The sequence below is a fragment of the Myotis myotis genome, unplaced genomic scaffold, assembly GCF_014108235.1.
Source record: "Myotis myotis isolate mMyoMyo1 unplaced genomic scaffold, mMyoMyo1.p scaffold_m19_p_8, whole genome shotgun sequence".
NCBI classification, from domain to species: domain Eukaryota; kingdom Metazoa; phylum Chordata; class Mammalia; order Chiroptera; family Vespertilionidae; genus Myotis; species Myotis myotis.
In genome coordinates this window covers 75128608-75141437 of record NW_023416390.1, presented here as the reverse complement: position 1 = coordinate 75141437, position 12830 = coordinate 75128608, and the positions used below count along the sequence as shown (strand labels likewise).

The 12830-nt window shown below is 43.9% G+C and overlaps 1 protein-coding gene across 1 annotated transcript in view; it reads left to right on the top strand.

The window, feature by feature from the left end:
- Positions 1 to 12830, top strand: part of THSD7B (thrombospondin type 1 domain containing 7B) — a 755959-nt gene that overhangs the window by 213951 nt on the left and 529178 nt on the right. The window contains exon 4 of the mRNA XM_036320836.1: positions 6322 to 6491. Within this exon, the coding sequence (XP_036176729.1) occupies positions 6322 to 6491 (170 nt within the window). The remainder of the gene's footprint in view (positions 1 to 6321; positions 6492 to 12830) is intronic.

Sequence of the window (12830 nt, the reverse complement as noted above, 5' to 3'; positions counted from 1 at the left end):
GCAGGATTCCTTGGCTTAGCCAACAAAACTCTAAGGAAGATAAGCTGGCTACCATGGGTGATTGAACTTCAGGGCATTGAGCAGGCTTTTCTAATCCAGAATTTCTTTTTTAAAAAATATATTTTATTGATTTTTTTACAGAGAGGAAGGGAGCGGAATAAAGAGTTAGAAACATCGATGAGAGAGAAACATTGGTCAGCTGCCTCCTACACACCTCCCACTGGGGATGTGCCCTCAACCAAGGTACATGCCCTTGACCGGAATCAAACCTGGGACCTTTCAGTCCACAGACTGACGCTCTATCCACTGAGCCAAACCGGTTAGGGCTAATCCAGAATTTCTTGAATATGTACTTCCACCATTAGACAATATCTTCCTGAGGCTTAATCTCAGTTTCTTTGTTCAAGTTGTATATAACTCATTAGAATGGTAACATACTTAATATTAATAACTAGAGGCCCAGTGCACGAATTCATGCAGGGGTGGGATCCAGCTGGCCCAGCCCTGATCGGCTGATCAGAGCTGGGCCTGTGGGGAGGAGGAGATGGGGAGAAGTTGGCCAGAGGGCCTACCCTGATCATGGCCTGATCAGAGCTAGGTGGGCTGGGGAGAGGGGCCGAGGGTGATTGGCCAGCAGGCCTCGCCCCCAAATAGGGTAGGGGGGCTGGTTGGGGGTGGGGCCGGCTGCGTGGAGGGGCTGTGGGTGGTGGGCCGGCTCCCCCCACCCCCGAATGGGGCTGGGGGAGGGACCTGGCTAGCCCCACCCCTGATTGATGTGGTGGGGGGCCGATTGGCGGAGGAGCTGGCTGGGGGAGGGGCTGTGGGCTGATGGGATGGTGGGAGCTGATCAAATTTGGGGCCAGCCTGCGGGAGGGACTGAAGGAAGTTGGCCGGTCAGAACGGTTCACTGGCCGTAGTAGGCGTCATAGCGACCAGTCGTTTTGGTCGTTCTGGCGTTCTGGTTGCTGGCTTTATATATATATATATAATGTGAATATATTTACTGACCATTCCTTAGGAGTAGGCCAAAAGTATGGGAACATATTATGAAATTGGGTGATGAGTTTTAGGTATGAAAAAATGATTCAGAAAGCAGATTCTAGGAGGTAAATGAAGAAAAACTGAGTTCCAGGGTTATACTACATAGCTTCCCTGATGATTGGGTTCTTGTCCCCACTCCTGGGCTATCTCACCTAATAATTTAGTGCTATAATACTCAGAGTAAAATCAATTTGGGAGCATCATTCACTCCTCTCTTTCTCTCCCATCCACATCTAAGTCAATAGAAGGTTGTCTCCACCTTCACAGTATGTCCAGAATTTGATCACTTCTCACCATATTGACTATGACTGTCCCAGTGGAAGCCACTATCTTTTTTTCTGGATCAACAAAGGCCTCTAAACTTGTGCCCTCCCTTTCACCTCCTCATAGTCTATTCACTCATAGTTAGGGTGGTCCTTTAAAGCTGAAATTGTATCATCATATTACTGCTCTCCTCAAAATTTTCCAACAATTTCCTAGTGTATTTGGAATGGCTGATAAGGCTCTCTGTACCTGGCTCTTGACCACACCTCATTTCCTATGATCTTCCCATCTTGACTCACCTGTCCCAATCACACTGGTTTCTGTACCTTCCTAGAAATGCCAAGCGCTCCCTCTCCCTGGGATCTTTGTTCTCTCGGCCTAGAAAATTGCTTGCCTGCTTACTCCTGTACTCACCCCGTCATTTTATTCAGAATTCTGAGGACTTCCTTGGGCGTGGCACTGAAATAGCTCTCTTCATCTCTCTTCTCTGCATTAGCTGAGGCCACGTTGTGTCTTGATGCATTTCTCTGTCTCCCTCTGTAGAAGATAACCTTTCCAAGGTCAATGTCTTGCTTACTACTATGTGCTTCTATTGTCTGCAATTGTGTGTGGCACATAGTTAGAGCTCAATAATGAAAGAAAGGACAAATGAACACATGGTTAAGTGATTCACTTATTTTTTGGACAGTCCTGTTTCTTTTTCTAGGGAGTCCTGACTTTTACATCCTTCCTGCCTTCAGTCTGTCGTACATATATTTATGTTAACAACAATGTCCTTGTATGAATTGTCTTCCCTGAGTTATCAGCATTCCCCTTTTCAGAGGTTTGGGATTCCAGAGTGCCAGAGTGGCTATACGCTCTCTCACTTATAGTGGGGGCACTTGAGTTCTTTTCAGTGACTGGATGATGGCAAGTTTATCTAAGATTCAGAATCAACGGCGAGACATGTGGGGAATTTGTTTGCAGGATCTTGAAACGGCATTTTTTTAAAAAAAGTCTGCTATAATTTTTAGTGGGAATTTCAACTTTTGTATTTATAGATCCTTTTATTTGGATTATATTTTGTTTCTCTCATTAACTTGTAATTATTTCTTGAATGTACTAAAATCTGACCCTGTGTCACCACAGTGCTCTAATTATAAAATACTTGGCTATAAAATATTCTCAAATTGCTTTTGTGTTTCCAATGCAAAATGTCATTGGTTAGTTTTTACCAACAGAGGATTTATTGTGCATGGTTTTTTTTTGTTTGTTTGTTTTGATTTTTGTTTTGCTTCAGTCTAGAAAACACTTCCTCAGACCCAGACTAACATTTGATTGTCCTCATAGTGACAAGGCTGATAGCTGAATTTGCTTCCTGTATCCTCTGATCAGCTTTCATTGGTTTGCCATTCACTATTTTAATCTACCAGATTGTCATTTCATTAAGAGCACGTGCTTTAGAATCAGACAAATCTGACTTTGTGTCCTGCTCTTCCACTTACTTAATTATGTGATCTTAGAAGAATTACTAAGCTTTTATGCCGATTCACCCATTTCTAAAAGGGGGAAATAATAAAAAGGGGGAAACAATATTTTCCTGATAGGGTTGTTAGGAGGATTAAATGAAGTAATGCACCGAAATTTGTTAGTGACTGATCTGCCACACAGTGAGCAGGCAGCCATTACTGGCTGTTAACTTGGGGGATATGTTCTGATACCTTAGTAGCCCAAATAAGTTAATGCCTTGTCCATCCTGTTCAGCTGAGCCCTTTGACAAGAGCAGATGGCTCCTACACAGTCATATTGGTAAGGAACTGTGAGGATGATCTAATTCATTCATTTCATGGCCCTGTACTCTACTTGAGGCATTTCCACAATCAATTTCAAAGTATTGCTCATTCAAAGGAGGTAGGACTCTGGCCTTTGAGAATCCCTGAATTTCCCTCCTGAGCAGAAGGACAAGATGAGGATGTGTTGAAAGGCATCCGAGTTGGGAGAGAGAGTGGAAAGGACCTGGTCTCTGGCACAGACTTAGCCGTTAAAGAGAGTGTCCCAGATGGCGGGAAAGCCAGGTTGTTCAGAGGCAGGATGTCACTGCAAGGGCTTCTAAAGGAGAAAGTGAAGCTGAGTGAACCCCTTTGATGTCTCATTCTGTCAGATCCTGGAGACACTTGCCCAGGTCGGTGGAGTTCAGGATGACCGGTTTGCATGACGGCTGGGGGATTTGTGACTAAACGGAGATAGTGCTTTTGAAAAAGTAAAGATAAAAGGATGAGAAAAGACTATGAAATGACCCTCATTTTCAAAAGGAACCTAGAAGTCCTTTACTGGCATGCTTCCTCCTCTGCCACTTGCTGGGTGGTGTTTTCTCTGAAGTGGGAAGCTATCTCTGAGCCACAGTGAGACATGTCTTAGATTTCTTTAGAGAATTTGTCATTTGCGACTGAATGGAATTTGTGTGTTAACGAGCTACCAACAGCGTTTTTGTTACCTTATACAAAACTAAAGTCATTAAACTTTCCTTTTCATTTTTCTCTAGAATGACTTCCAAAGTTCCTCCATGGCTAATTCTTGTAGGGTCATGGGAAATGAATTGAAAAGGCAATTCGTACAGCCGGGGCCATTCCTCTCAAACAAGCGAACAGATGACTGTGATGCTGTAATTCTGCACATTATTTCTTTTATTAGTATGCTCTTTGCCGAACTTTAGTTGCTGGAAGTTGCACAATGACATTCCTGAGTCCCTAATATTAGGACTATTGATAAAATCAATGAAATCCTCATACATAAAATGTGAATTGTGTGTGTATGTGTGTGTCTCCTGTGGCAGCGGGTGGGCAAAAGGCACATGTGAAGGACATAAGAAGAAAGGGAATCAATATTTATTGAATATTTATTATACGCCAGGTTCAACATTTGTGTTATTACTCCCATTTTACAGATGAGAAAACAGAACTGGGCCAAAGTCACATGACTAGTAACTAAGTGGCAAGGCCTAGGTCAGTTGGACCCTGAGGCATGCTGGTCACCTCCACCACACTACCATCTTTTTGCCTCTTATGTGCTGTCATAGGATCCTGGGAGTCAGCTCACACCCTCCTTAATAGCCAGAGAGCTATTCCAGGGAACCTTGGTAGGAAGAGGGTTTGAAATAAATTATTTATTTTTAACCATTCACTGCAGCACACCCCTGCATCATTGTGTCTTGACCTTGAATACAGAGCCACCTGTGCCCTAAGGCTCAGAGGCAGGAGGAACTAGCCTTGGCTTGAGTGGCCATAGAGAATATGAGTCAGGAGGCAACTCTGAGCGAGTTAGAAAGGGCTTAGGAGCTTCACCCCTGGAGAAGGACTACCTCTGGGGAGAACCAAACTTCTCCCGGTCTCTCATGCCCAGGAATTAGGAAGGTATAATTGTCTATGTTCACTGCATAAGCAGGACCTATATTCTGTTCTCTAAACTCTTGCCCAGCCCACTCATTTCCAAGCCTTGAAAATCATAGGAAAGTGAAGTAGCAAAGCAGAGGGAGAAGAGTTGTGTTATAACAAACTGCAATGGTTTATGCAAATCTTCTTTCTTTAGTGGGCTTTTCACAAGACTAATGATTCTCAGCTTTCAAGCCTTTTATTTTTTATTTTATTATTATTTTTTTTAATCCTCGCCCAAGGATATTTTTCCATTGATTTTCAGAGTGGAAGGAAGAGAAGAAGGGGGATAGACAGAGAAAAACATCGATGTGAGAGAAACATTGATTGGTTGCTTCCCACATGTGGCCTAACCTGGGCCAGGGATCAAACCCTCAGCCACAGTACCTGATGGACTGGGAATTGAACCCTTAACCCTTTGGTGTGCAGGCCAACACTCTTACCACTGAGAAAAACTGGCCAGGGCTTTCAAACCTCGTAGAATGATGGCATCTATTATGAGGAGTTCAGTAACCATTAGGTTTTCTTAGAGATCGGTCTCCTGATTTCAACATCTGTTGCTTGATTTAGATTTTATTCTTTTCATTAGGCCTGAGCCTTGGTGACACGTGCTTATTTTATCACCATTTGTTTTCTTTTAAACAATCACAAAGCTAAGATTTTTTTCCTGAAATCTGATATGGGATAACAGATATGAAAATGTTCTTAGGTTTCATTTATTGTTCCAGAAGTTAATGACTCTGTTGGTATTTATGTGAATGCCATGGAATTATATTAATACTGTGGGCTTGGGGAATGCTATAGTAACCTGCAAAAGGAAATTCTGTCTGAAATAATTCTTCAGGTATGAGTGTAGTGTTGTTACGGTTGTTTTGTTTTCTGCCAGATGTATGCAGAGTCCATTGTGTTTTCATTCCTTACTTGAGTGTGTGTTCATGTATGTATGTTTTTCTCTTAGCATGTATCTTAACTAGTTATAAGCCACAGGATATATTGCTAAGTAAGTGTAAATAACAGCATGTCAGCACATGTAAAAAAAATACCCATCAATTAAATAAAGGGGAACTTCATTAACTCAGTTTTTTAATATGTGAAACCTTTCTCCCAGTGGGGTCAAACAGGTAGAAATACTTTCCTTTATCAAGAAAGTTAAAAAGTTGGAGGTCATTTCAATCCATTAAAATTAATATATTCCCAGCTTCACACATTGAAACAGTATCCTATTCATTAAAAGAAGAAAGGCCAAATTTCACACCAAGTTATCTAGTATTTTGTGAAATGAGGCCCCATTACAAGTGCAGCTGCTATGAATGAGGCTCATGTGGTTTCCAACTCCTCCTAATTCTTTACTCTTATAGCTTCAAGGCTGAGAACATTCTAGTGTTTATCCATAGTTCTTTCCTTAACCTCATCTGGTTAGGATGGTTTTTCTCTAGGACATAAAAGGGATTTAGTGTTCCACGCCAGTGGACTTCCTTACCCGTAGGCAATGATTTGGCCCTAGAAAGAGAGATTATTATGCACACTTGGTGTCATGACTTAAGTTTTCTTTACAATTTTATATTTTCCTTACTTCTTCTTCTTCTTTTAAATAAATCAAACCAAACAGGTATTCCTGGAGGACTTCTGAGTGGAAAGAATGCCAAGTCTCTCTCCTCCTCGAGCAGCAGGACCCCCACTGGCCTGTGACGGGACCCGTGTGTGGAGGTGGGATCCAGACCCGGGCGGTGTACTGTGCCCAGAGCACACCAGCATCCACTGCACAGAGGGCCAAGGAAGGTAGGCAGCCAGTTCCAAGGACAGATGGTGCCACTGCCTGAAGCGCATCAGCCTTCTCTCCTCAGATTCTTCTGGATGCAGTGGACCCTCAGCATTCACACATTTCATATTTGTTTTGTTGACTATTTTCAAATCATTCTTATATTCTGCCACTTTAATTTGGAATAACGACAATAGCAGTAATAAAAACAGCAGCCTCAAAGGATCATTGTGAAAGATCCTAACTGACTCACTCCACACTCTGAGAGGCTGGAGTGAGTCAGTTAGTAATGAATAATAGTATTGTTTTGTTTTGTTTTGTTTTGTTTTCAAGAGGTTTTTGGGCATGTGAGTTTGTGAATGTGAAAATTTCTGCAGATGTATCACTTTTAAATGTTAAGGTCAATGTCAATTTATTGCCAAATTGACAATTTTAAATGTTATGAAAAGCAGGAGAAGAAACAATTTCTTCCATGGTAGGCTTTCTCCTGGGCAGGTGCAACCTTAGCACTGGTCCATTTGTTTCAGAGTTGGAGACAGTGATAACATATAGAGACTGAAAAACTGGCCCAGACCTCCTTAGTCAATTGACTGAAAAGCCCAGAGTAGACGATATGCTTCTACCCTAGAAGAAGGTGTGACATATCCCAACCACAGCAGTGCCCTCTGCTGAAGTGGCCAAGGTGGGGATGCCTTCTTGGGTGTGCACATACATTCTCTCCTGTGGAATTTAGTTAGGGAGGTCAGATCTGAGCTTTCTTGCTATGGAAATGCATCCTTTTTATCCTGTCAAGCTTTTCCTACCAGGTGTCTTTTATTTTTGACATGGCCTTTTATTGTTCCAGGGGCTTCTGAGACCACAGCCTTTGGGCGATGCTCCTTATAACTCACAGAGGAATAATCTTTACAGACTCCTGAGCATTTATTTCAACAATTGAAGTTACTTCCATATTTACAGGGCGAGGGCTATTTTAAAAGTGATAGTTACATTTTAATAAAAAATTTTAAAAGTGATAGTAAATTTTTCAAAGTGACAATTTACACAGGACAAAACATGGCTATGCTTACTCCTCTAAACTTGGAAGAACAAGATCGATAAAAAGTTCCAGCTTTTTCTTCCAGACCTTGGTGATCTTTCTATTTCACCTTCTTCTTCCCCCCTTTTACTATTGTCTCGAGTTCTAGGGTATTCAGGGTCAACACATAAATGAGAATTTATGACCAATTTTTAGTTTCAACTTTTAATCTTCTTTTGACAGTTTCATCTTCCTAAAGTTTCTTTAGTGAAAATAGCTTTAATTATGGATCACCTATTTCTAACATTTCTTCAACTTTAATCTTTCCAACATTCTTAATAGAAACATCTTGGGTAGGAAGATTATAATTAGGAAGAGATGGATGAATGGTGTTCTAGAGCTGAGCATGACATGCAAGCTAGGCAGTTCAAGAGAGGACGGGTATTAAAGATATATTTCGCAGCCTATTAAACCCTGCTATCATATGCTTCAAGCATGTGACAAAGAGGAAAAAAATCTAAGGCCAAATTACACTTTCAGATTAGTATGCTGGTTCACATGGAAACAAAAAAGTACTTAGAAATCCCTAAGCCTGGTAGCCCAGTTCTCAGAGGGGTAAAGGGTTGGAGGGGTCTTAGATGTGGGGACAAGATATAAGCACAATGATGTATACCACGACCGTGTACTCTTGTGCAAAGTTGAAGACAGAGTCAAACTATTGCTGCATTGGGAACACAACACAGTCACAATTGCATTAAAGGCATGGTGTAGCTTACTACTTACCTTTGTAGACATTAACAAAGGTAACATTAACATTTTATTTTGCTCTTGTATAGAAGTGAACCAGAAAGATTGTTCAGCCACCACTTTCCTTTCTTATAAATTCTTTCCTGTCCTGCTGTTATCATTTGTAGATATGCCTTGACAAAGCTGGCAACATGAGAATTTCTTCCTTGGCTCAAATTAAACATGAGAGAATAATTGAATTGCCATTGAATGGGACCAATGGAGTGTTTTTGCCCAATTAAAGTGACAGAATTTAAATATTTCTAACTTTTTCAGCTAATGCAGGAAGAAGGCCAAAATTGATGACAATTTTGCATTTCAGTTTTTGTGAACCTCTTTTTTATGATTATTATTATGTTAGGTTTTGGAGAAAGAATTTTAATAGCATCGATTTTGGAAACTCTTTTCACAGTCACAGCTGACTTTCCCACAAGGTTGATTTCTCCTTAGACTCCAGGATAGTCTGCTCAGTCTCTGCAATGGAATTGCTTGACGTTTTCCCCGACAGAACTCTGCCATTCATTGTGAGTTAGCTGTACCGCTTTCTAAGAACCAGATCTTAGGGGATGGTGAGGGGGAGGTAAAAAAAACCACAAGATTCATTTCTATGGGTCTCTCATGCAATAGAATTTTTAAATGCTAGAATGGTGATTGGGGAAGAATGCTAATTCTCTCTTTAAGGCTCCCATGTCTCTTGGTGAGGCTGGACGCTGAGACTGAATTGTGTTCTGTGGCAACTTATTCTTGCTGATGTCCAAGTCTCCATTTGACCTCAATTCATGGTGTTTGTAAGGATAGTATAAGAACAGCTATGGCATATTTACCTGGTTCTATTGTTCAGTGTTCATGTGATGTTTTAGCTGCAGTCAAAGTAGTGCTGTAACAATCAATATGAGAAGTATTACCAGTGATAGCAGCCAAGTCAATAGTTTTGGGGATAAAAATATAGAGGGTTATTTATGATTTTGTTTAGCACTTATTGTTGTGTTTTTCTTTGATAAGAGAAGCACTAATAAGAGTGATGTTTACCTGCAAGTCTAAAAGCTTATATTTGGTGAGGCCATTTTCTTTTTGCCCTTTTCTCAAATGAAATTAAAGCCACTTAGCCTGCATTCAAGGATGATTTCTCAGAATGTAAAACATTGAAACAAGGAACACACCTCTAAAATCTAATAAAGACTGGGACAGATTTAATCAAGTTATGACAATGTGGCCTAGGGCCTGGAATATCAACAAATATGGAGTGAAACAGCATAGAGATAGAATGCATTCATTAGGTAAAAAAAACATGAAACCAAAAACTCTACAAAAACTAAATAAAAATTGGGAAAAGGAATTGGTGTGGTTGCAGTTAAGCAGAACACTACCTGTTTGTTTGTTTTCAAATTTCAGATTTATTACTTGACATTAAATGGACAAAGCTATTTTGAAAATGGAGCACACTTTAGCTTTGAATTGTTGAATACATTAGTTCACCTCTGTACTCCAGTAAGACTCAGTAGTTCTTGAGAGTCCCAAGTCTTTTTCATGCTGGGCTCAGACTTGGTATTACGGGAGAGAATAATCAGATACAGGAATGGCCTGGAATTCTGAGTACTATGGGAAGATATACAAATATATATATATATTGTCTAACTAGTGTATGCAAGCTGAATGTGTTTTGGTTCTGGGTTTTAGATCTGACTTGTTTGGAACTTTGATAAACCACATTAGTGTTTTTTAAGTCTTCTAGTTCATTAAATTGGTTTTAAATATACTGATGATGCCAGTTAAAGGTGGATGACAATGACACATTCATACTATTTAAATAATTTATATGCAGGTTCGATCTCTGGTCAGGGCACATGCAAGAAGTCAAACAATGAATGCATGAATAAATGGAACAACACATCGAAAAATAAATAAATAAATAAATAAATAAATAAATAATTTATGTACAGCTATGTTTTAGGGTATTATTATCAAGGTACCCTTCATTAATTTATAGACTCTTAATTGGAATGAACAATTGAATGAACAATTAGGATATTGTATCTTAATAATGTGACTATCCTATCTAATAAAAGAGAAACATGGTAATTAGCGTACGACCGCTACCTTCCCATTGGCTAATCAGGGCGATATGCAAATTAACTGCCAGCCAAGATGGCGGCTGGCAGCCAGGCAGCTTAAAACTAACATGAGGCTTGCTTGCTTCAGTGATGGAGGAAACCAACGTTCCCCGCCTGCCTTGCCGGCCTCTGAGCCAGCAGTTTGAAACATTGTAACAAATATAGAAGCTAAACAAAACCCCAGAAACCTGCTTTCAGCAAGCCGGGATCTCAGAGCTGGAGTTATACATTGTTTCGATTATAGAACCCAAACAAACCAGATACCTGCTTTCAGCAGCAGAGGCCTCAGAGCTGGAGCCTCAGAGCTAAAGCTGGCCCAGAATTAAAAAGAAAAAAAGGAGTGGTTGGGAGCTTTAGTCACCCGCCAGCCTGAAAACAGCCCTCAGCCCCTCACCCAGACGGGCCAGGCACCCCAGTGGGGACCCCCACCCTGAAGGGTGTGTGACCAGCTGTAAACAGCCATCATCCCCTCACCCAGGCTGGCCAGGCACCCCAGTGGGGACCCCAACCCTGATCCAGGACACCCTTCAGGGCAAACCAGCCAGCCCCACCCATGCACCAGGCCTCTACCCTATATAGTAAAAGGTAATATGCCTCCTAGCACAGGGATCAGCGTGACAGGGGGCAGCACACAAACCCCCTGATCGCCCTGCGGCTCTGTGTGTGACAGGGGGTGGGGCCACAACCTCCCTATCCGCCCTGCTCTGTTCGGGACAGGGGAAGGCGCCCCAACCCCCTGATCAATCCTGCTCTGTGCTTGATAGGGGGGAGCTCCCCAACACCCTGATCGCCCTGCGGCTCTGTGTGTGACAGGCTGCAGCGCCCCAACCCCCTGATTGTCCCTGCTCTGTGTGTGACAGGGTAGAACCATAACCTCCCCATCAGCCCTGCCCTGAGTGTGAGAGTGGTGGCGCCCCAACCCCCTGATCGGCCCTGCTCTGTGGGTGATAGAGGGCAGTGCCCCAACCACCCCCACCCCCCACGGGCCCTGCCCTGTGTGTGATGGGGTAGAGCCATAACCTCCCCATTGGATCTGCCTGTGTGTGACAGTGGTGGCGCCCCAACCCCCTGATCGGCCCTACTCTGTGTGTGACAGGGGGCAGTGCCCCAACTCCCCTATTGGCCCTACTCTGTGAGTGACAGGGGGGAGCTCCTCAACCCCCTGATGGGCCCTGGTCTGTGTGTGACAGGGGGAATCTCCCCAACCCCCTGATCGACCCTGCTCTGTGCATGACAGGGGGGACCTCCCCAACCCCCCTGATGGGCCCTGCTCTGTGCGTGACAGGGGGGAGCTCCCAACACCCTGATCAACCCTGCTCTGTGCGTCACAGGGTAAGGAGCCCCACCCACCCTGATGGGCCCTGCTCTGTGCGTGACAGGGGGCAGCACCCCAACCCCCTGATTGGCCCTTCTCTGTGCGTGACAGGGGGTGGCGCTGTAACCTCCCCATCGACCCTGCCTTGAGTGTGACAGGGGGCGGTGCCCTAACCCCCCAATCGGCCCTACCCTGAGTGTGACTGAGGGTGGCATCGCAACCTCCCAATCTGCCCTGCTCTGTGCATGACAGGGGGCGGCACCCCAACTCCCCAATTGGCCCTGCTCTGAGCCCGACCAGGGGCTGCACCTAGGGATTGGGCCTGCCCTGTGCTACCCGGGAGCAGGCCTAAGCCAGCAGGTCGTTATCTCCTGAGGGGTCCCAGACTGCGATAGGGCACAGGCCGGGCTGAGGGACCCTCCTCCCCCCGCCCCGAGTGCACAAATTTTTGTGCACCGGGCCTCTAGTCTATAATAATAAAAGCATAATATGCTAATTAGACTGGACATCCTTCCTGATATCCTTCCTGATATCCTTCCTTCCAGATAAAGCCAAGGAGGCGGGGGCTGTGGCAGAGGTGGCAGAGGCCCCCGGCTGTGGTGGCAGCAGGCGGGGGCCAGGGCCATGGCCTTTTCATTAATTTTGTGCATCAGGCCTCTAATTATATATATATGTGTGCATACAGGGTGGGGTAAAAGTAGGTTTAAAATTGTTCATATGGAAAATAATATAATCTATATATATAAAAAGCCAGCGACTGTAATGCCATAACAACCAAAGGACTGGTCACTATGACACCCACTGCAGCCAGGGAACTGGCCTAATGGGGGGGGTGGGGCAGCTGGCCAATCTCCCTCGGCCTCTCCCCCTAGTCGGCCCCACACCTGATTGGCTTCTCCCACTCTGATCGAGGGCGAGGCAGCTGGCCAATCACTCCAAAGCCCTTCCCCCTGGCCATACCTGCCCCTGATGGGCCCCCACCATCTGGATCAGCCTGCAGCCACTCCCCCTGGTCGGCCCCAACCCTAATTGCCCCCTCCCACCCCAATAAAGGGCGTGGCAGGGCGGCCAACCTCCTGTAGCCCCTCCTCCTGCCTGGCCCCACCCCAGATCAGCTCCCACACCTCGATCA